Source organism: Diceros bicornis, chromosome 26, assembly GCF_020826845.1.
Source record: "Diceros bicornis minor isolate mBicDic1 chromosome 26, mDicBic1.mat.cur, whole genome shotgun sequence".
NCBI lineage: Eukaryota > Metazoa > Chordata > Mammalia > Perissodactyla > Rhinocerotidae > Diceros > Diceros bicornis.
Window position 1 is genome coordinate 10590124 of NC_080765.1, and position 24087 is coordinate 10614210.

General features: G+C 44.1%; 1 protein-coding gene across 3 annotated transcripts in view; it reads right to left on the reverse strand.

Annotated features, from left to right (window-relative positions):
* Positions 1–24087, reverse strand: part of SDK1 (sidekick cell adhesion molecule 1) — a 919553-nt gene that overhangs the window by 141590 nt on the left and 753876 nt on the right. For all 3 annotated transcript variants that reach the window (XM_058569383.1, XM_058569382.1, XM_058569384.1), the window contains 3 exons: positions 22931–23029; positions 15984–16175; positions 12685–12806 (listed from right to left, as the gene is read on the reverse strand). In XM_058569383.1, the coding sequence (XP_058425366.1) occupies positions 12685–12806; positions 15984–16175; positions 22931–23029 (413 nt within the window). The remainder of the gene's footprint in view (positions 1–12684; positions 12807–15983; positions 16176–22930; positions 23030–24087) is intronic.

Below are 24087 nucleotides of genomic sequence, written 5' to 3' on the forward strand. Positions count from 1 at the left end.
AGTAAACACTGTACTGCCACTAAGTGTTTTGGTAGGAGTCAAATCCTTGCACCTGGAAGGATGCCCAGCTGTTCTTTCCCTGGGTTAATGTTTGTGGTACCTTGAGATGGGGTCCTCCACAACCACCTGAACAGATTCCATCCCTCCTTCCTCAGCATTCTGCCAGCACCCTGAGAAAACCCCTATTAAACCATCTCCCTCCCGAGTCTGACCCCTCCCCGAATTCCAGCCCACAGCCAGGCATAGAGTAGGAGGCAACAACCACCTCTTGGATGAGAAACTGGATGAGGGAACTCTGGAGTCTCACTATGGCACAGAAAGCCTGGGTTTGGCTTGCATCCTTTCAAAGGGAGTTAGGTGTGGAATGTTCCAGAAGGCTTCACCTATATCAGTTACAGTCTCAAGGGCCCCACTATTCTGAGTTTAGGAAATTTGGAGCCTGCCTGGACTAGGGAACCCACCGAGACATTCCTGGAGATGTAGCTGGGATGAACTAAGCAAGGCTTCATGGAGGAAGACATAACATGGGATGGGTGAATACAAAGGCCCCAGGACACAGCCACCCACTGCCCTGAGGGGCTGGGCAGGGTCCTCAGGGGAGTTTTAATTCGTAAAGTACCTCATGCCTATAGAAAGCAGAAGCATGTACACCTTCGATAAGTAAATATAATGAAATATAACAAAGACAGGCACTATTGCTCCTGTTTCACAGCTGAAGAACCTGAGCGAGATGACTTGCCTGAAGCCACCCAGCTAGGAAGCAGCAGAGCTGGGATTCAAGGCCCATCTGTCTGACCCTAAAGCTGGCGCTCTTTGTCTTTATGTCATTGGCGGTTTCCTCCTGCACACCACGTGTCCTCGGGCAACTTGTCCACAGCCTCTTCTGGGGGATGAGTCAGAGCATGATCCAGGGAATGTGGCGAAGGCCAGGAAGGTGGCACAAGGAGAGGGGCAGGATGGAAAGGCCTCGTGGTCAGAGTCCAGGTACTAAGAGCGAGAAGAAGAGCAGCAGATCTGCTCTTTCCCTGGTCGAGACCATAGGAGAGTTAGGAGATGATGTGGGTAGGTCAAAGTATATTCTGCCTTGAGTTTGTAGGAAACTGAACACTGGCCTAGCAGTGAAGTGTCTTCAAAGGCGTTTAAAGAGATGCCCATTCATTCATTTTTAAAGGCATACCCTGCTACTATATGCCTTCAAGGTTAGTAGGAACAGGTTGAAAATAAAAGCAGGAGTGGTTTGGCCAAAAAAATGGATATTCATGCTAACCTTTGCCACATCATCATGAAATTTTTCTTCGCATAACAGGATATGATTGAAAACCAGACCCACTTGTTCAACCAAAAGAGAATGGATTAGTATAACATAAACCAGGGTAGCAGTCAGTTGAAGGAGTCAATCCAGATGTTTGAGGAGAGGGGCATCTTTTTCATGTGCCACAAGGAGTCATTAGAGAAGGATATGCCAGCTCTGTGACAGAACGAGCTCAGGGCTCTCAACACACCAAGTGACTAAACGCCAAACACTTATCTTCCAGGCTCCTCTTGACCATTATTAATGCCCAAGGAGCCCAGGAAAAGTCTATAATCCCTATACCTTCTGGGGTTTGGAATCAAGCTTCTTTTTATGGATGAATGTTTACTCTCCAGGAACACTCAAAACACAAATGATTCAGATAAAAAGCTTTAGGGGAAAAAAACTCCTGTTTGGCTTTTGAAAATTCAACCATCTGTGCCACTACTAGAAGTTTTAGACTTGCTGAGTTAATTTTAAAACATCTTAGAAAGAATATTTCTAAGGGACTTCCAGTTCTGGCAATATGGCAGACTAGATAACCTAAAACGCCTCCTACCCCCGAAGCCTGAGCAGTGCTGGACAGAGTAAAACAGATGTCTTCTTAGATGCATAGCTGAGCGCTCAGGGAGCAAGGTACGTATGTATCTAGAGGCCAACATAAATGGGAAGTGGAGCTGCAGCCAAGTGGCCATGAAATCTAAGAAAGCACTGACTGTGAGAAAAGATGCTAATAATAATCACAAACTTTGGGGATATAGAAAACAAGGTGGAATTGAAGTACTGGTCATAACAAGTATGATTTGATTGGAATTAAGGAATTTTAGAAACCTGTACTACTGGGAGCAAGATAGAGATAATGATTAACTTTAGACTTTGATAAGTTAAGTTTGTATGTTAAAATTTCTAGGGCAGCCTTCATCCTTCCTTTCTGGAGCACGATGCAAAGGAGCCCAGTGGCGAGTCAGGACCTGTGCAAAGAAGGTGTCCAAGCAGCCCACTCAGCTTGAAGGACTGGCCACATACAGGGAGATTCAGCAAATAAATAAATAGACTGAGGATGCTGGCAGCCAGAGAAGGGCTGGTATAAATGCAGAAAGGGGGCAGCTTGAATAAATGGACCGTAGGGAACTGTATTTGGAGGTGCTGGTGTGAACTAATGGTTTCCTGTACACACAGATGGATACAGAAATAGACCGAGATGTAGACATGTGTTGTATAAGCATGTGTATCTCCCAGTTCTGTGCACTGAGAGGGCCTGGAACAGTGACAGCCCAGCAGCAATGAGCACATCGGGGACTCAGATCTTGGTTTCTAAATACCACTCTCCACTGAAAGGACCCAAGGTTCCTTGGAGAAATGGCAGGGAAAGAAGAGGAAATAATAAGACGAGCCAGGAACATCTTGTTGTGCCAGAAAGTAAGGAAGTGCTTAAAGAGTAGTGGGGACATATGAAAAGAACACAGAAGCCAGCTGGAAGGCCTCCCAATGGCCAAATAGGAGAGTAGGTGAGTCTGAGCATCAGAATACATAATGATACTTGAAAAGATGTTGCTAAGACCGATGTCAAAGAGCGTACTGCCTATGTTTTCTTCTAGAAGTTTCATAGTTTCAGGTCTTACATTCAAGTCTTTAATCCATTTTGAGTTAATTTTTGTGTATGGTGTAAGGTAAGGGTCTATTTTCTCTTTTTTTTTTTTTTTGCATATGGCTATCCAGTTTTCCCAACACCATTCGTTGAAGAGACTTTCTTTTCTCCATTGTATGTTCTTGGCTCCTTTGTCAAAGATTAGCTGTCCGTAGATGTGTGGGTTTATTTCTGGGCTTTTGATTCTATTCCATTGATCTGTGTGTCTGTTTTTGTGCGAGTACCATGCTGTTTTGGTTACTATAGCTTTGTAGTATATTTTGAAATCAGGGAGTGTGATACCTTACATCTGATAAGGGGTTAATCTCCAAAATATATAAAGAACTCATGCATCTCAACAACAAAAAAACTAACAACCCAATTAAAAAATGGGCAAAAGACCTGAATAGACATTTCTCCAAAAAAGATATACAGATGGCCAACAGACACATGAAAAGATGTTCAAAATCATTAACTATCAGGGAAATGCAAATCAAAACTACAATGAGATATCACCTCACGCCCGTCAGAATGGCTATAATTAACAAGACAGGAAACAACATGTGTTGGAGAGGATGTGGAGAGAAGGGAACTCTCATACACTGCTGGTGGGAGTGCAAACTGGTGCAGCCACTATGGAAAACAGTATGGAGATTCCTTAAAAAATCAAGGATAGAACTACCATATGATCCAGCTATTCCACTGCTGGGTATTTATCCAAAGAACTTGAAAACACCAATGCGTAAAGATACATGCACCCCTGTGTTCATTGCAGTGTTATTCACAATAGCCAAGACTTGGAAGCAACCAAAGTGCCCATTAAGGGACGAATGGATGAAGAAGATGTGGTATATACACACAATGGAATACTACTCAGCCATAAGAAACGATCAAATCCAGCCATTTGTGACAACATGGATGGACATTGAGGGTATTATTCAAAGTGAAATAAGTCAGAGGGAGAAGGTCAAAGACCGTATGATTTCCTTCCTTAAGTAGTAGATAATAACAACAATAAACAAGAGACGGAGATTGGATTGGTGGTTACCAGAGAGGAAGCGGGGAGGGAGGAGGGCGAAAGGGATAATTCGGCACATGTGTGTGGTGATGGGTTGTAATTAGTATTTGGGTGGTGAACATGATGTAATCTATGCAGAAATAGAAGTATAATGATGTACACCTGAAATTTATACAATGTTATAAACCAATGTTACTGCAATAAACAAAAAATTTAAAAAAAAATGATAGCAATGGATTATAATCTGTTAAATTGCATAGGAATCCATGAGTCCACACTGATATAAACAAAAAATGAACAAATAAATGAGAAGAGAAAGCTTTCTTTTACAGTTAAAATCCAATCAATAAATGTAGAAGAAAGCTTTGAATTAGAAAGGTCACTATTTGGTACCATCATTGTATTAATTAATTCAGTGGATGACATATCAGTGGATGACAAAACTAGTGAATGTGAGTGGAAAGGGGAATGAGATTTTCACATAATCTCAAAGTACCTCCTCAAAAATACTTACTAATTGTGAGGAGAGAAAAGTAAGTTGATATTGGAGAAACCTGGCTGACATCATTTAATCATGTAAGCAAAATTAACTCCACCAATAATGGGACATATCAATATCATATTAAACCCAAAGGATGCAGTGGGAAGAACCCAGCATCACTTCTGAGACATTCCGACCAAAAATGCATAACCTGGGTCTAATCGTGAAAACACTTACAAATCCAAATTGAGGGATATTCTAGGAAATGAGTGGCCAGTAATCTTTGAAATTGTCAAGGTCATGAAAGTCAAGGAATGGCCAAGGAACTAATCCAGGGGGAAGGAGACTGGGGAGACGTGACAACCAGGTGCAACATGTGGTCCTGGACTGGATCCTTACGTGACCGAGGACATACTGGAACAATTGACAAAACTTCGATGGGGTCTCTGGGTGAAGGAGAATTCTTTGCAGCATTCTTGCAATTTTTCTGTAGTTTTGAAATACTTTCAACGTGAAAGGTAAAAACGAACTTCAGGGAAAACTCAAACTCCAGCTAGAACTTGTAACAAATGGCTACAGGCTGACTGAGCTGGCCGTGAGCACAGGAGCCCAGGAGCCCCACACATGGCGAGTTTGTGACAATCACAGGTTCCGTGCCATGAGATTCACCGCCCTGGACACTTGAGACAGACTCCGGGGAGGGTGATCACTGGGGAAAGGCACGGAGCCTGCCCAGATCATTTTTCCTTGGAGGACTGAAGCTTCTGGGAGGAGACCTGGGGAGAGGCCCATCCACTGACATGTCTCACTCTGAGACCCAGCATACAAGCCCCCTGGGGTGGGACCAATGCAGCAGAGATGGTCGCTTTTTAATCCACTCTGTCACCTAGGAAGTTATATACAAAAATGGCAATGTCCCAGAGCCCACACCTGGAGATTCTGATTAATGGATCGGAGGTGGGGTCTGGGGGTGAGTGTGTTTTAAAATCTCCCCACTTGCTAATGTACAGCCAGGACTGAGAAACGCTGAGCACCGCAGGAAGATACCCTCAAGGTTTCCCGGCTGCGCCAACGAGGTCAGGTCGTCAGCAGCCCTGCCTCTCATGTCTGCCTTGAGTGCGATAAAATCTCTGTTTATGAAAATGGGTGTGAAAATAAACTATTGGTCTTAAAAGCCAGACCAACAACCAGAAAAGGCCAAGTTAACTTATGAACATGGATATAAAAATCTTAACCCCAAACTAAACCAAACAAAATAAATATGGTCAAACTGTATTTATCTCAGGAACACTGGAAGGGTTGAACATTAGAATAGCAACATAAATCATTTACCAACAGACAAAAGAAGAAAAAACATGAACAACTCAATAGATGCAAAAAACAGTTTGATAAAATTGAACTTAAGATTTTTTAAAATCCTAAAACAAAACCCAACTTGTAACAAACCAGGATTAGAAAGGAATTATCTTACCCCAAATACAGGCTAGCTACAAAAAAAAAAAAAACAACACGCACACAACAACAACAAAATCTACCATAAATGTTATAAATATCATACTTGATGATAAAATCTTAAAAGAATTTCTTTACAGTTAGTAGTAAAACAAAGATTGTTCTTCTATCACTGCTGCAATTCAATATAATGCAGGAGAATCTAGCCTCCCAATAGGATTACAGAATAAATAAATAAAAAGAAACAAAAAAGAGAAAGAAAGGATATAAAGATCTCAAAGGAAGAAAGAAAACTGTTACTATTAACAGACGATGGGACTTCTTTATAGAAAATTAGATAGAATTAACAGACTAACAAGGGACTTCTCAGTTTCTGGCTGTAGCGCTGTCACCCTAGGCTGAGCATGGCACAGTGTCACGGTAACAGGTGTGGATCCTGGAGCCAGGCCGCTCGAGCTCGAAGCTGGCTCCACGGCTTAGCTGTGACCTGGGTGAGTAACTCAGTCCCTTACATCTCATCTGTAAGAATGGGTAACAGCAGCTACCTCCCAGAATCTTTAGGAGGATTACATGAGCTAATGTTTGTAAAAGTACTCAGGACACATAAGGGTTCATTGAGTAAAGAAAAATATTCAAAAATCTATTATGATCCTATACGCAGCAACGAAGTCAGAAAATGTAATTAAAAATATACATACATTAATTAATCCTCATGACAATCTTGCAGAGAGTACTATTGACTCCATTTTACAGATGAGGAAATTAACGCTCTCTCAGAAGTTAAGAACTATGTCCAGGATCACAGAGCTAGGTAAGAGAGGGGGAAGAAAATGGGGGAGCCAGGGCTTCCTGGCGCAAGGCCCATACTCTTTCTATCACAGTTTTTGAGGCACACTGATTGCCCCTCACTTTTCCTGCCTTTTTGAGAGCAGAATGAAGGTAGCAGAGCCCAGGGCTTCTGCCAAGAAGAAAATAGCTGACAAAAGTACATTTAAACAAATGAAAAGGTATATCATGTTCCTAGGTAGAAAGACTCAACAGCATAGGACATCAACATCATAAGATATCTACAAGGTTAGGAAAATCCTAAATAAGTCAAGCAGTATGTTTGTGTGTATTGGTGGGGGGTTGGGGAGACCTTACCAGGTACTAAAACACATTTTAAAGCTTCTATAATTAAACAATGTGGAATTAGAGCACGAATAGCCAGACTAATAGAACAGAATAAAAAGTTCAGAAATAGACCCAAGTGCATATGGGAATTTAATATTACAAATTAGAAGGAAAAAATGGAATTTTTAATAAATGGCTTTGAGACAATTACATAGCTTTTTGCAAAATGATAAAAATGGATTCATACCTCACTCCATATATAAGGACAAATTCCAAATGGATGGAGATCTAAATGCAAAAATAAAACCATAAAAGTGGTAATAGAAAATTGGGTGAATTCCTTTATAACCTGAGAGCAAGGAAAACCTTTCTACCTATGACTCAAAAGCCAAAAGCCTGCAAGAAGAAATTGATAAATTAGACTTCAATTTCTTTTTGGCATGGCAAAAAAATTATATATATTGCTGATGGGAATGCAAAATATTACAACCTGTAGCAGAGGGATTTGGTAATGTCTAGAAAATTCACAGATACATTCATTGTTTGATCCAGTAATCCCATTCCTAGGAACGTATCCCAAAGATTCAGCGGCAAACATATGAAACAATTATGCAAAAGACTAAAAACAACCTTTAGGAAGAATAATGACTACCCCCCTTCACCCCCCAGAGATTTGCACACCCTAAACCATGGGACCTGTGAGTATTTATCTTACTTGGCAAAAGGGATTTTGTAGATATGATTAAGGTTAAGAGCCTGAAATAGGGAGATTATCCTGTATGATCTGGGTGGGTCCAATCTACCCACATGAGTCCTTAAAAGTGGAAGAGGGAGCTAGAAGACTGGGTCAGAGAGATGAGACGGAAGAAGGAGCAAGTTGAAGCCTGAGAAAGACCTGACCCACCATTTCTGGCTCTGAAGGTGGAGGAAGGGGCCACGGGCCAAGGAATGTGGTGGCCGCTAGAAGCTAGGGATGGTAACAGCCATCTCAGTTCTACAACGTCAAGGAAGTGAATTCTGCCAACAACCTGAATGAGCAAGGAAACAGATCTTCCTCTAGAGCCTCCAGACAAGAACACAACTCTGCTGACACCTTGATTTTAGCCTATGAAATCCAGGTCGGACTTCTGCCCGAGTGAGCTATAGGATAATACATTTGTGTTGTTTAAGTCACTAAGGTTTTGGTCATTTGTTATGGCAGCCATAGAAGACCAATGCACATCCAGATGTGCATCAGCAGAGAACCAGCAAAATACACGAGCCCTGGCACATGCACACAAGAGAAGACTATGCAACTGTGAAAAGGAGTGAGGAAGACCTCCACACACTGCACACAGTGATCTTCAGGATGTGCTGTTAATCGAAGAAAGCAAGGTGCACAAGCTACGGTCTGAGTGAGAAGAGGGGACACAAATATGTATATTTGCTTATGCGGCAAAAAACAAGAAAGGATAAACCAAAAACCTAACATGGGGCTTTTCGGGGGGAGAGGCAACAGAGTAAAGGGAGAAGATGAACATGAACTTCTCTGAATACATCTTTTTTAAAAAAAGTTTTAAAATAGTTTTGACTTTGAGAAATGCAAATGAGTTATATGCTCAAAAATAAATTAAATTTAAAATGTTTTAACAATTTTTTAAAAAGTAAAATGATTTTTAAAGAAAGCAATCACTAAAAATTGAAGAAAAAGAACAAAACAAAACCTCTGAAATGAATGAATCTAATTTTGTGTTAAGTTGGTGATAGAACCACACAGAGAAAGGAACTATAAGACTTGAGAATTCCGTATTTTGACTGTACATCCACAGAGTAATACAGTCTAAGGACAAATACTTAAATTGCATTCAGTAGTCTTATTGTTAGGAGTACCATTGAAATTACGATTTAGAAACTCTTTCTGTAATAGTAGGAGAAAGAAAATAAGTGATTATGTTAATATTTGTATAAAACACAATTTTAATGTAAAAAATTTACATATATTTAAATATAAATTCAAAGTTAAGTAATCTTAAATTTGAATTGGAAATATCAGTATGAACTCATGATGTTTCAAAAATCATGTATTTCCTTTCTCTGTCCGCTGGAAAGGTCTAGAAGCAACAACCAGCCAGTAGCAATGAGCACCCCTTCCCCCATCCTTAGTGCCCAGATTATGGTCTTTAAATACCATTTGACACTAAACGAAACCAGGTAGGAATGACTCAATTTCAGCTTGAGCTTGGGGCAGGAACGAAAAAGATGATTCTAGGAGATTCTGTTGTATCAGAAAGCAAGAAAATCATAAAAGATTAGTATCCTTGTGTCAAAACACCTAGAACATGGAGGGTTGCCCACTGGCCAAGATGGGTCAATTTTAAATTCAAAAAGAATAATGACTGCAGGTGATGGAAATGCACTACATATATCAAAAGCCTATGCTTTCATATAGATACTGGGGAAAAGAGATAGCAGGGCAAAAAAACAAAGAAACATCTGCTTAACATTGGGAGTAACTAGAGGACTCACTCCTTACTCTGAAATTGGGAATTAAAGGAAAAAGGACTCAGCATTTCAGCATTTATCCTGTCTTCCTGTGTTCCAGGTAACTTAATTGCCTGAGGGAGGAGGGGAAGTACTTCTTTCCAGACTTCCAGCCACTAAATGAGGAAGGATTGATAAAGAATTGTCATTTTAAATATACCAAGAAAATACTTAATTCAGGCAAAGATAGAGACCATTACATATGAAGCTGATGGGGAAGTGACCACGTAGGGATCATGCTGTGATCCATCCGAGCATCCCCGAGTGGGACAGTTGGACATTGTGTGTCCTGATGTGCTGCAGTATGAGGTACACAGCACCACTTGGGAACTACTCTCAACAGCAACAAAAGAGTGGAAATGGAATCTAATCAAGGTTTTGGAATGAACTTCCAGTTTACAGGAAAGATGGGGGCAGAGGCACAAGGGAACTGACACCATAGGAAGCAAAGCGTACATCTCCAGTGCAGGACATTCATGCAAGTGACTGGGATTTGTCACCAAGGCAATGACATGGGTAACAGAATGGGGCTGTAGATGAAAAGAGACTTAATCTATGACAGAAGGCAGATGAGTGGTTGCTGGAGACGGGGGGGTGGTTTGGGGAGGAATTACAAGGGGCACAGGGAGGCTTGTAGGGGTGATGGGTTTGCTCATTATCTTGATTGTAGCGAGGGTTTCACAGGTACACATACATGTATATCTAGGTCGAAATTTACCAAATCGTACACTCTGAAAATATCAAGTTTATTATATGCCAATTATTCCTTAATACAGCTTTTAAAAATTGTTTTTAATGATTTAAGAGCTACGACAACCAAATACATAGTGTGAACTTTGTGTGGATTCTGTTTTCATCAAAACCATAGTAAAAAGACATTTTCGGAGAATGTGGGGAAATTTGAAGATGGACTGATTTTTAGATGATATTAAGAAATTTTTTATTAATTTTATCAGGTGTGATATGGCCTTATAATTATGAGAGAAAGTATCCACATTTTAAGGTAAATATGGTAAAGTTTGTAGTGAAGGAAGACATACAGACAAGTATACAAGACATAAGTACATGCACAAGATGAACACATGTAAGTAACCCAGATCCAGACCAAGAAACAACATCCCTGGCATTCCAGAGCCTTCTGGTCACTCTCTCCCCCAGTGGTAACCACAAGACCCAAGTGGAACCAGTACTCTGACACCAAAGCTTATTCTTTCTCATTCTGGAACTTTATATAAATGGAATCATAGGGTGTATACTCAAATTATGAATCTAGCTTCTTTTGCTCAACATTCTGTTTGTGAAATCATCCATATTGTTGTGTGCACATACATTTTAGAGGTGTATGCTGAATATTTGGGATAAAAATGACATGGCGTCTGAGATATGCTTTACAACACTTCAGCAACAATGAAAAGTGAGTCTAGATGAGTCTAGATAATAGAATAGACGAATCTAGGTAATGGGTATGTGGGAGTTCATTATATTATTCTCTTTCCTTTTGGTATGTTTAAAATCTTTTATATGAAAAATATAAAGACATAGGTTGTGGGACAGTGGCATAGAGCACATCTCCTGTGTATTTACCACCTCATTTCCTCTTCTTGGGCAAACTCAAAGACACTTCCTAGAGTCCCTTGTTAAGCGGGCACCATGTGACTAAGTTCTGGTAAATGGAATATAGACGGAAGTTGTGTAGTTCACTCCCAAGTCTGGCTCTGGAGGCACAAAATCAAGCTTTAGAAGGGTGAGCTGCAGAGATGTTGGCATTTCTGTGTTACTGCAGCACAGACTGGCCTAATACCCATCAAAAGCCTGCAGAGCTCGCCTCCTGGGCATTCATGGTGCTAAGCTATAACGTAATCTAGTGCCACTCAGGGCTACATCCCATTCTTCTGAATTCCTCTGAGTGCTTGCCCAGATACTTTGGACAGACTCTGAGATGCTAGAATTGGATTTCACAAGATATCACAATTTTTCTCTTACACGTTCTTCTGTGTGGTTTAAAGTTTACTTTTATCATTTTGTTTTTTATTTACTGGAGATTTATTTTTTCAGTGTGACATGAGGTAGGGATATACTGTTATTTTTTCTAAGGAAATAATTGTTCCAGCCCCAATGATTGATCAGTCCCAGCTAGCTGTTTCGCCCTTTCAGAATCCTGCATAGGTTTCCAGGAGCAGTTGTTTAATGAAAGTTTTAAAGGCGTATATGGAATTTGTTCCCTGATTTACGGCCAATTTCCAAGAGTGAATTGTCTCACAATAGAGTACAACTACAGTCATGAAAATCACTAGGATTTTACTACAGACAATAACTATTTTGAAACTTTACTGCTTCCATAATGTGGCTCTTCATCTTTTTCCTCTTCTCTTATTAGAACACGGAACTGTGGCTTGTGTGGCATCCACCAATGACAGTGTAACCCTGTTTCTGACTCACAAGCCCTCCAAGGACTTGCTGTCACACTTTCATCAGATCCAGAGTCCTTTCTAAGGCCTATCCTCTCGGATCCTGTGTGATCTGCCCCCGGGGCTCTCTCCCACACTCCCTTTCCCCAGCCATCCGGGCCTCCTTGATGGTCCTCAAATGTAATGTGCATGTTCCTTTTCCAGCAACTTGAAGTTCTTTCTCCCAAGAGAGAACTTTTCTCCTTTACAGCAGAAACTTTGTCAGTTTTTGTTTACTGCTGTATCCCTCATGCCTAGAATAGTGCCTGGAAATAAGCACGTTCTATAAAGATTGGTGAATGAAGGTGTATTTGTTCATTCATGTGACAGATAAGTTGTACCAAACAATTAATCCTATTAGTATGTTTGGTAGCTAATTATGGTAAAGAATTAAAAAAAAATCTCAATCAACCATGCTATCAAATTTTGGGTACCTATTTTGCACCACAACTTGAATTTTAACCCCTATTATCACTTCTTCTATCAACCAATAAGACTCCAGCCTAATACTTTGTTTTCCTGGATCTTTCCACATCCTGTCCCCAGCATACCAGTTGTCTCCAGTCTCTGGTTCTCCTCCTCCAAATATGACCCCCTCCCAAACCACCCCTGAGTCAGCTCCTGTTATTAATTAATCATTCTGCAAAGGCATCAATCAACTGACGATACTGGGACTGGCAGGTCCCAGTATCACTCTTTGGAAACTCCAACTCTCAGCTTTCATGAGACACTTACCTGCCCCTCTACGATCCACCTGGAGATTGACGTCTTCCCGTCATAGCCCGGTCGGAACTGAAGGGTGGCTGAGCGAGGGCTGATGTTGGAAATGACCAGATTGGACGGGGCACCAGGAAGTTCTAGAGATAAATGAGAGAGCAAAGGTGGAGATTTAAATTCTGTCACAGCTTGGGAAATGTATCAAACATGTCAGCAAGTAAACAATTTCAAAATGCCTTTACACCAAAATAGGATTTGTTTTCAGAACCATGAATGTGAGAAGCAGGGCTTCCCCAGGAACATGACCTCAGCATGATTCTGACTTTAACAGGGTCACCCGTTAGGCTCCAAGCCATCTGAAGTGGTATCGGGAGACATATTGATGACGCCTCCTAGATGATAAACTCTGAAAGTCAGATCATGTCTTATTAATCTCCATACACAGCAGGAAATTAATAGACACTTGTTGAATGGAGAAAGGATGAATGAATATAATTCTTCAAAGCTCCAAAAAGAACACAAAGAACTGAGTGTCCATCTTCTCTTTGATAATGACCATTATGCCTTGGAAAGCAGGATGGGGAGGGGATGGAAGAATGCACGTGCGCATGCATCTAGGCAGCATGACATGGGTAAGTGTGCAGGTCCTGAGCCTTAGGCTTCTTGGGTCTGGTTTCTAAGACAACCACATTCAGGTGAAAGTGCAGAACTCTCCCACTCTGCCTGTGTTCAGTTGCTCTGGCATCAACATGAGGAGAAGGTGGGTTCTGCACGAGCCCCATCATCTGAGGTTACCTGTGGCCTGAGTCTACTTCTCAAATAGAGGCCTTTTAGTAGGCTTCTCCCCCAAAGAGCCTGTCCCACTCAGAAGTTAAATACTGTGAATCCAAAATGAAGCTCTTATGTTATTGTGCAATGCAAAATACTCTAGAGAAAGATATGGGATAAAATGAAGGAAAGAAAGATGCAATGCAAGTAACAGAAAAGGCTTTCACACTGCACTGCTTCTGAGGCAAGATTTCCTAATTCGTCATCACTTGGGGTATTTAAAACCAGGTCTTGCCCAGGGACAATAAAACCACTTTGGTGATCAATTCAGTATTGGCACAGGCAGGGTCTCTAGGGTCTCAAGGGTCCTTTCCACATCTAGTTTAATGAATTTGAAGTGGAAAATATTTCAATCAAAAGACAAGTGACTCTTTCTTTTATATTTCTCAGCTCTCTGGATTCTTAAAATGGTTCTTCAGTCATTAATGGATATAAACTTCAAGCACAGCAAACAGAATACAGCCCCACAAGTGGTCATCACTACATAATTTTGCTTCTTGCCAATACTTAGAGCACTCAAGGATGTCTTAGGATCAATCTCCAGCTACAGGTGACCTGACCTGTAAATGAAGCAACAGTACCTCCATCCTTCCTTTCACTTGGTTGTCAGAGCTTTATTCAGTACAGCTGTGCCCATCACCCCTCTCAGTTTCCACTTTGCAGTTCTGGTGTAGGGCCTGCCCGTCACAGTCAGGCTGCAGGCAGATGCCTTCTGGAGGTCAGTGAGCCCGTTTCCCTGCCCCAGTGGATAGTGTCCAAACCATCACAGGGAAGAACCTGCTCACACACATGGACATGCTCCCAATGCTATCCTCAGTGGCTGTATGTAAGCCATTTCTAACAAATAAATAACATGCCATCATCATCTTCACTAGTTATTAAAGTAGTAACAATATTTTAAATATGTGCTATGGGAACTGGCTATTTATGTAGACTAAAGGAATCTTCCTCTAAGCCAAAGACTTCTTTCTTAAAAGAATATTTATTTTGTAAATGCCTATAAAAAAAATACCAGATTGCCTCAAGGTATGGTCGTCGCCCAGCCGCATCAGCACCACCTGAGAGCTTATTCTAGAGGCAAATTCTCCAACATCACCCCAGACCCACAAATTAGACACTCGGGAGCAGGCTCAGCAATCTGTTTCTAAAGAAGCCCCAGTGACTCTGAAGCATGTGACAGTGTTAGAGCCACTGCCTTAGGGAGAGGACAACGCCAACTGTCTATGGGTGGACAGAAAGATTTGCTTTGGGACGCTGCTGGGCTCAAGGCTCCCCTGCTGGCAGGGCAGGTAGCTAATGGCTTCTAGAAAGTACCCTCTGGGGTCACAGTGCTCAGAGGAGAGGCAGCATCTTCGTCCCCTTTCTCTGCCACCACATATAAAGTGGACCAGCGTATCTCATTAACCATAGTCCCTGTGAGGAGAGGTAAGGAAGGGTGAACATGTTTATTCCGAGGGGATTCCGTTTTTACTGCATGCATTTTATTTGTTTTGTGTTCTCTTCCGATCATGTGTGTTACCCATCCAAGAAAACAATCAGGTTATGAAAACTGAACTGGATGTGGGGGTACCATAGGGGATACATGCTGGTTTCAACGGGATCTTTCAGCGCCTCACGAATGAGACTGTCAGGCTCTTCTCAAAGACCAAAATAAGGCAAATCGACATCTTTTAAATAGCAAGAGACTGATGGCTTTAATTACTGAATTGAACTGATAGTCCCACAATATTTTCTCACATTCACATGGATTTGTGAATTCCTTGGAAAAGCACTTTCATTTTAAACACAAACTTTAAAACTGGAGGGAAAAAGTTGAACAGCAGTTTTCCAAAGCTGACACAAGTGTGCTGAATGTTTGGGAAGATACTCTGAATTTCAGAAGGACAGGAGAGCAGGGATAACCCACGCCCACACCAAGGAGCAAATTCAATCACAGCAGTTTGCTTTGCACCAATCCTCTCTCCTCGAGCTCACTTAAATTTTTCTCTCCGTCTCTTTACTTCTCCTTCCCACCTTGTCTACTGCTTTTTCTTATCTAACCCAGATTTTCGTTGTTTTGTTGAGTGAATAAAGTTTTATGCTTCCTATTCTTAATTTTAATATCAATATTTCCTATTTCTCTCTCTCAAATAAAGCTTGCATTTTCCTTCTGCGCAGTCCTTGATTTGTGGTTTCCCTGGAGGGTGGGACCTCAGTCCCAGCTCCCTCTTTGTGGAATCCAGATCTCTCCCCCCTCTCCATAAGCGCATTCTCACCAATCCTCACCCCACCCCGACAGAAGAAATGTTAAGCCAGGCTCAGAAGACACCGGAAAACAAGACTGACATTGGGTCATCATCCACTTACCACCTGACCATCTTAGCTGGAAGCTGACACCCCTCTTTTCAAGGTCCCCAGCGGCTTCTGCACAAAAATGCCCAGTGATGCCGAGCGTGAGAAATCCCTAAGGAAATACATTAGCAGGGAGACCGAAGCATGATTTTACTGACCTGGGGGCACTCCAGAAGAAATGGTGGATGATGTCGCCAGGCCAGCCCCTACTGCAGTGATGGCAGCCACCTCGATGGTGTAGGTGGTGAGAGAGGACAATCCTTTGATTTTATACTCATGCGTTGTGCTGTTCAGAGTGTGTGTGAGCCGTGAGTCATTCTTACCATACACCTCCCAGGAAATCTGATAGCCTAGAAAGCGATAACACAGTTAATTCGGGGTCTCCTGAGAGCAGAGGGCAGAGGCTGGGTGCCATGCTGTTATCTTTGCAGATTTGAAACAATAACAGAAAGCTCGCCAGATCTGTAGAAGTCTGATGAGAAGCCATTTCCCTACCGAAATGAAACCCAGAGTCGGGCCTCCTTCCTCTGTGCACATGGAGAAATCTCTCCTGCACCACCTGTCAGTCCACAGGGCCCGTCTTCCTCATTACAGAGGGAGCTGCAGGGGGACAGGGCCTGGCTGATGTTTTGGTAACCTCAGTGCCTGGTGTGTGCACTGAAGAATGATGAATGATGACTGCCAGCCTGCTGGCTTGATTTAACCTTCCCTTGTCAAATTATGGATGCGTTTCATCAATATTTCCCTTTTTATAAGCTGATATTTTCCTTATACAGTACCCTAAATCACTAGCTCGCTCCTGGGTTGCAACTAATTTGTGGACACACTGCTACTTTTTCCTTTCTGAAATGACGGACAGAACACACTTTCATCGTGCAAAGTGCTCTGCTTTAAAAAGTTTCTCTTACCTCGAACGCATGAGTTTTGCTTCTAGCTCTGCCTCTCCTCTTTGCACCTCCTGTTTTCCTAGAGAAATCTGATTTCCCCTGTACTCTGTTCAGTCCATCGGGCCCTCATGATCACAATTTACTCCACCTCGGACTCCATCGTGATTTGGGGCTCAGAGAAAAAAGACCCAGCGAGCTCCTGAATCAGCCCCCTCAGAGGGGAGATGATGAGATTAGAGAACGCTTAAGAGTGTCTTGTAAAGGGGGATGTAGTGATGGAAAGACCTCCTGGGCCCAAAGGCAAAGGGAAAATGCTGGCTCTTCCTTCTTTCCAGTCAATAAACTCGGGGCTGCTGCAGCACTAGGAGGCGTCTTAAAGTTCCTTCTGATTCTGATGAAAGCAATAAATATAGTTAGAAACTTGCACTTGCAGGTAAACAAGAATTTAGAGGAGAGCATCTTGGGACTCTATTTTGGGGGAAAAAAAAATTAATGTCAGAAGCCACTGTCTGTCTGCTGTCCCACAGCCCTCATACGGCTGGCAACTTCTGTGCCTGGCCCCGGGGCTCCCCGGCTGGGGCGGTGCAGACGGGATGTCCAGGGAGCAAAGGCAAGCGAGAGGCGGCCCTATCACTGGGGGCCTCAGCTCACATCACAACTCCCACATTACCTTAGCTGCTAACTGCTGGGGGTTGGTTCCTGGTCTCTGGGTCTCTGCCCAGGCCCATGAGGACCAATGAACCCCCCTTTGTCTGAGGGATCCAGCCTGCCTCTCAGGCCTTGTCTCTTTCTCTTCCCCCTGGGACTGGCACAGGCTGACCACTCACTGCTGCCCTTCTCCCACTCCCACCCCTGACTCTGGACCTTAGAATCTTCCTCCTCCTCATGACCCATCCTGATGTCTAGCCTCCCTCATTCTCAGTGGACCAGCACTAACATCACGATGCACTAAAATCAATCAGTCCTTTCCTTTTTGCTAATTCAGAATTTTGGAATTAACTGTACAATTAAAAAAAAAAGAAAACCCTTCTGGGCAAAGAGTATTAATAACTTCATATACATGGAGAATATTTACAACGTCCCTGCAGTGTTCTGAGCACTTCGCGTACATGAATTCACTGAACCCTCACAACAAACCTCTGAAGCCGGAGCCATCATTACCCCCATTTTACAAAGGAGAAAACCAAGGACAGAGAGGTTTGTGAACTTGCTAGAAACTGGCAAGGGTTTCTAGGATTTTCCCAGGCTCCTCATGCCTCTGCCAGAGCCTCCTTCCACACCACATTCTCTCTGAAGACTTGATGCGCATGAGTAAACTTGAAACCATCCCTGACCATGGCAGGTTATGCCTGACAAATCTCTGAATAATTTGATACTCAGGGTCTTCTCTGGACGTACAGGAAGAGAAGGCTTTGTTTAATGTTACGACCTTGTCTATCAGATAATTTTATTTATTTAAAAGCTGTTCTTCATTAAAATTTACTAAAACACAGCATCTTGTTCATCATGGCAACCTGGAGCCCAAACATAGCAATTTCGGCATCTTTAGTAGGGCAGCATTGGTAGGATTTCTTAGCATCAAAATTGATAATTTGCTATGCTACAACTGTTATGGACAACTACAGAGCCTCATCTACTCAGGTGAGGCCCAAGGAAACACCAGCAGGAAGAAAGAGCTGGCCCAGATGCAGAGTAAAAGACGACATGCGATGCTCGCCGCACACAGATGGACAGAGCTGAGGGCATGTGCTGGGCAAAGAGGCCCTTTGATTTATGCACAACTTTTTGGGATGAGCATGGTAGCTCTGGCCAGTGAATGTTGCATCTGGCTCCAGTGTGAGAGAGGAGAGAGCCGCCTGGAGCCAGGAGCCGGGGCACCTTCAGTAGGCGTCCTACCTGCTCAGAATGGCTGCCTAACCGAGACTAATGACCCGAGGAGCTTCAGAAATAATTTTCTGTTGATCTGAAGTAAATTCTCTACAAGAGAGCAGTACATCCAATCACAAACTGTCTGTCTGCATCCTGGCCCTCATAAATCAGAGTTTACGGAGGGAGAGTGGAGGATGCTGAAATTCACAATGAGAAGGCGATGGACAATTTGCTTGGGTAGGCCTCTGACCGCCCGTTGCTCAGCTTCCATCTCATTCTGGGCCCAAATTAAAAGGGAGGCATGGGGGGTGCTCACCGTGCACCAGGGCTGATAAAGTATGGCTTTCCACAGGGCGTCTGGACCATAAAGTGGACCTGTGCAGAGGACCAAACCACTACGCCATCGTCTGCCCCGGCAGCTGCCTTTAACAGCAGCCGACAGCATTAACAGGGAGGCTCCAGAAGGACGGTGGTGCCATATCGACGTTTCCTGAAAGTGGCCATTGGAGGCCGGGTTTGCCCACAGACGCGGTTTTTCTTTTGCTCTACTTGGTAAAATACCTTCAGCATGAAATAGACCGTGGTGCCTCCGGCACGCTCCACTGGAAACCACGTTGATTTGTGGGGTGCTGACCTGTCTGTCAGGGCAGAGCATCCAGTGCCAGGCAGAGCTTCTTTGAGGGCAGGGGTCACTGGGCAGGTGACTGGAGGGAGATCAGTGAGAACAAGGAAATAAGAGCCATCGGTCTCACCTCCAGGGAGGCCCTTTCCCTCCACAGCCTTCACCAGAGAGCTGCAGGCATTCACCGCAGCTTCCGGGACTGCAGGCACATTTTATAGTGTGGTGGGAAAGGCAACGGCACAGGCCAGACAAAGTGAGATGGGGACAATGTGGCTGGGAAAGGAAAAAGCAGAGCGTCTGCCTGAAGCTCTGATCCAGCCCCTTGGTGTCGCAACTACACAATAAGCTCCTGGCCTGGGATCAGCGCGGGCAGGCCGCTGGCTGAATCCGGTTCCGGAAAGCCAGAGCTTCGAAGTCCAAGTTCCACAATAAACAATAGGCTGTTGCTTGTAACTACATGTATCTGTTTAAATAAAATACGAAAATGAGTTCATTAAGCCCTATTAGCTGGTGAGAACAGATGATCATAAATTGGAAGTATTGGCAACCACCGCTTAGCCCTGAAATGTTGACTCCACTGAAATGATTAGACCCATGGGTTTCCTTCAAGATTTAAACCAGGACCGAACTGTGCGGTGTGTTTAGAAAGGACTGGGCAGGGGCTCCATGTGCAGATCTGTAAGAAGGGAAGTCCTCTGTGTCAAGACTGTCGACCGCGGAGTCCTAGCCAATTTCTGAAACATGGTCAATGGAATCGCAAAAGCCGGGCGGGCAGATGTGACTGATCTGCCTCTCGCCCACGCGGTTCCTCTTCTGAAATCAGCAGTAAGTACAGCTCTCATTCAGGCCACAGAACTGGTCCCCGAGGGGCTGGGCTGCAAACCTGTTCTTCAAAATGGTAGCTGCCGGCTAAGCTTCTGGTGTCCTTGTCTTATTTTCCCTGCCCTGACTTGTTTGTTTGTTCCTCCCTCTGTGGGGCTGAGAGCAACATTCAACTAAACTAGATGCCTGCTGTCTAGAACGTCCCTTCCCCCGCCCCAGACTTTGTGTAATTGTTTAACTGCAGTAGGGAGATCTTTTTATTTTACATATTCAGCACTTGCAATCCTATACTAAGAAGACTTCAGAATGCACAGCAGATCAGAGTTTTAACGTCTGATTTCCACAGTGACTTTTTCCCATTCCCGGAATTATAACATTATTTAAAGTGGGATTTCAAAACATCAGCTTCTTGAGGGCAGAATCAGATCCATAAATTTGCTTTATTTGAAAGTTAGAGTCAGAGGCGGTGTCAGATCAAAGGTGCCCTTCGTGATATGATCTGAGCACCCCAGTCTCTACGGTGTTCTCGTTGAGTTCAGATAACTAGAGAGCATTTTGTAGATAAGAAGTGGGAGGGGTTGGCACCAGGAGGTTTTCTGAGTTATGGGAGAGAAAGGAGGAGTTCAGCGTAGGAACATAGTCCCCAGGCTGTGTGCTGGGGCACCTGGGACACTGAGGGAGCCCCCAGAAACAGCACAGGGGAAAAAAGATGCTGGGCGCCTCTCACTTGTGTCTGTGGGATACAGTGTGAACTACTAGCTTGAGTCGCTCACGACTTCAGGATCAGAGCGTGCCACCTGCGGTCAGATACATTGTGCCTTTGCAAAGCTGAGTTTTTGGTGGTTGCTGAGATACGGAAACAAGTACTACATGAAAACCAAGGGGGAACAGGAAACTACGGTGGCGGGGTCCACTCTGATTCCATGTTCGCGAAGCTGGGCAGTGCCCAATGGTGCACACGTCCCATCAGGAACTAACTAGTTATTTAAGAAGGAAATACAAATATTTTTCCTTTCAATTAATAAAATTTTTTCAAACGGTTATTAAGTTGCTAGGATATAAATACTTACTAAATTCTTTGCACCTAACTACTTAATAAAGAGAACTGTTAGGTATTTCTTCAGTCTACGAGAGACCCCAAGAGAGCTGTGAATCCAGCAAGATCCAGAACCTCTGGGTTGGGGTTAGGAGTATGGTTTGAATCCCAGCTCCAGCACACTGATGATGTAGAGGCGAGAACAGGGACACCTAGATCCCTGTGTTGGCTCGGCCACCTGCTGGCTGTGTGACCGTGGGATATTTCTGCCCAAGGTCTCGGACAGGGGTTATAAGAAGGTCTCACGTGATTGTTCAGAAATTAAATAAGATCCTGCAATGCTAAGGGTGCCTGCATGTGGCAAGTGCCAGGGTCACTATTGCTGCTGCTGTAGGACATGCAGTGGGGAGGAAGGGGCCCCTGAACCCTGCAGCCAGGGAGCAGGGACAGATGTCATTCCTGGTCTCATTCCATGATCGGCTTCTCGGGTACACCAGCTAGCATGAGTATGCTTCATGGACTATTGGGCACGGGGGGATCACACAGGCTTCTGCGGGCGGCTGGACAATGTAACACCGACTGAGGGATGACACAGCTCAGGCTCCTAACAGACTCACTAGCAGGATGGAAACGACTTGTTCAGGAGCTGGGTCCTGCTGACACTTAGGGTCCAATTGCAAAAACACCCAGGTAAGAGCCCTTGACATGACATGAGATGCCCCCAGAATGCCTGCCATAGAATAACGTCCAGTAAACAGGTGACTGAGCTATAAGAGTATTAAGTGGCTGGCTTGGCATTTCAAGTAAAGCTTACTGAAGGGAAAGGGATGCCCACTGGTGGCCGAGCTGCTCTGAGCCGACCACTTCATACCACTTGCTTCAGTGAATCCTCCCCACAGCCCCACGAGGGGTCTTACAATGCCCAAGGGTGAAGAACGGAGGGTCTGAGAGGTAAGCTGAGGCTTTCAGAGTGACTAAAATAGTGGAACATGGCTTCCTCCCCAACTTCACCTGAGGCCAAAGCCTGGGCTGCTGTTACCAAACCTAGAATCTTTTTTTCCAAACCAAGATTTAAATTAAGTTTTAACCTGAAAGGTTTTTCAGAAACCTCTTCCATAAAATAAAATCATTAAAAATGCTACAAATGGTGAGCTGTTCCCGGAGACACCTGCAGCCATGAGAGGAGCGCTGGACTGTTCCGGGGTGGCGGTGCTTAGCCCTGCGCAGAGAGCTTCCACGCAGGCCCGCTCTCCCCTTCTTGCCTGCCTCTCCTCGTCCTTAGGTTCTCCCAGGAGGCACTGTGGGGAGGGTAAGGGGCATGGCACTCATTGTCAGGAGACCCAGACTTCGTCCTGGCCTTGCTGCTGTGGGACCAAGGCCAAGACGCCGACGTGGAAACGTCGGGTCATTCAGCATGTTAGCAGAGTGCCCGCACACAGTAGGTGTTCCGGGCACATATGCCAAATGAAGGAACGGTCACCTCACCTCTCTGAGCCTCAGCTTCTGCATCTGTAAAACGGTCATAATACCCATATTTACCTTCCCGTGTTGCTATGAGAATCGAGGGAGATAAACGCATGTGAGAGAATACATCATAAAATGATGAGTTCTCATTGATCAGAGGGACTCTAGAGGTTTGTTAAGATAACTCAAGGAGACTAAATCTCTGAACCCTGAGGTTGAGGCAGGGCTTCCGGGGACAGGGTCCTGGGTGTGGTGGCTGAGCTCTCTCTCTCTGCCACATGGCCAGTGGCCCTGTAGAAGGCCGCAGGCACATGTCCACTCTGTCAGCATTTGGTCTGAAGCCAGACCCACCTCTTGTGCTGGGGCAGACTTGTCTTTTCTTCTTCGGAAGGCAGGGATGCTTACCTGTAATGATGCCATTTTTCTCCAGGGGCTCCTGCCAGCTGACCTTGAGAGATGTGTCCAGAATCTCTGTGAAACTCAGATGTCCCACAGCTCCTGGTTCTAGCAATTAAAAATAAAGTCATTTGTTAACACAATAGCCCGATTCTCTTTTGGTCAGATTTGTGGGGAAAGTTCTAACTATGGAAGGGAAGTGGTGAGTCAGGGCCAGAGCCTGCAGGCCAGAAACCTGCAGGAAATGTCAGTGAAAACCCAGAAGAAATGAGGGAATTCGAGGTGTTAAAGGCATCCTGGCTATGGTCACATAAATTATTTTACTCAGCTTCATCCCAGCCACGCGGAGAACTGAAGAGACCGGCAGCAGCCGATTCATACACAACTCCTTCTCTTCTCCTTGATCTGAGCTAATGAGAACAATCAGGCTGGCTGGATCCTGAAGAGCAATTGCCTGCACCTGGCGTCCCTGGACATGCCTTTGCAGCCATGTGTCTGGCTTGTGTGGGGCCATAAGGACCTGTGCAGCCAGAGCAGGGCCAGCCCACACCCAGCTCCAGGATGATGCCTGCTGACCTGATCCAGAATTGCAGGCTGCAAACCCCCACTCACTCTCCCCAGGGACTCCACAGGGGCAGGGCAGTGGTGAGAAAGTTCCAGCAAAAATGCATGTTTTCCCAGGAGGTTCTTTGCATCATAGCCCTCCTCCTAACACAGTGGGGTGGTGTAGCAGAATTGTGGTTTAATGCTGCTGGAGTCAGAGTTAGGTGTGAAGCCTGGCTCCACTGCTTGCTGGCTGTGCAATTACTTAAACTCTCTAAGCCTTAGTTTGCTCATCTGTGAAACGGGGAAAATAAAAATAACTCACTCTGCACGGTCAATGTGAGAATAAAATTTAATAAAACAGGAAAGCAGTTAGCAGGTCTCTGGCACCACAGAAATGCTGACTGATGTTAGCTATTATTATTATTATTATTATTAGTTGTCAGTTATCATATCATCAAAATATAAAGTCATTTCTATTGTGGCTTTGAAAAGCACTCAAGAGAAAAGTCCTGAAAGGCCAGAGTTAACTCAGTCTTGGGCCTGAGTTAAATAGGCCCAAGATCCTGGGTTCTCAGAGCCAGAGGGACATTACAGATCCCATACTCTGATCTCTCTCCCAC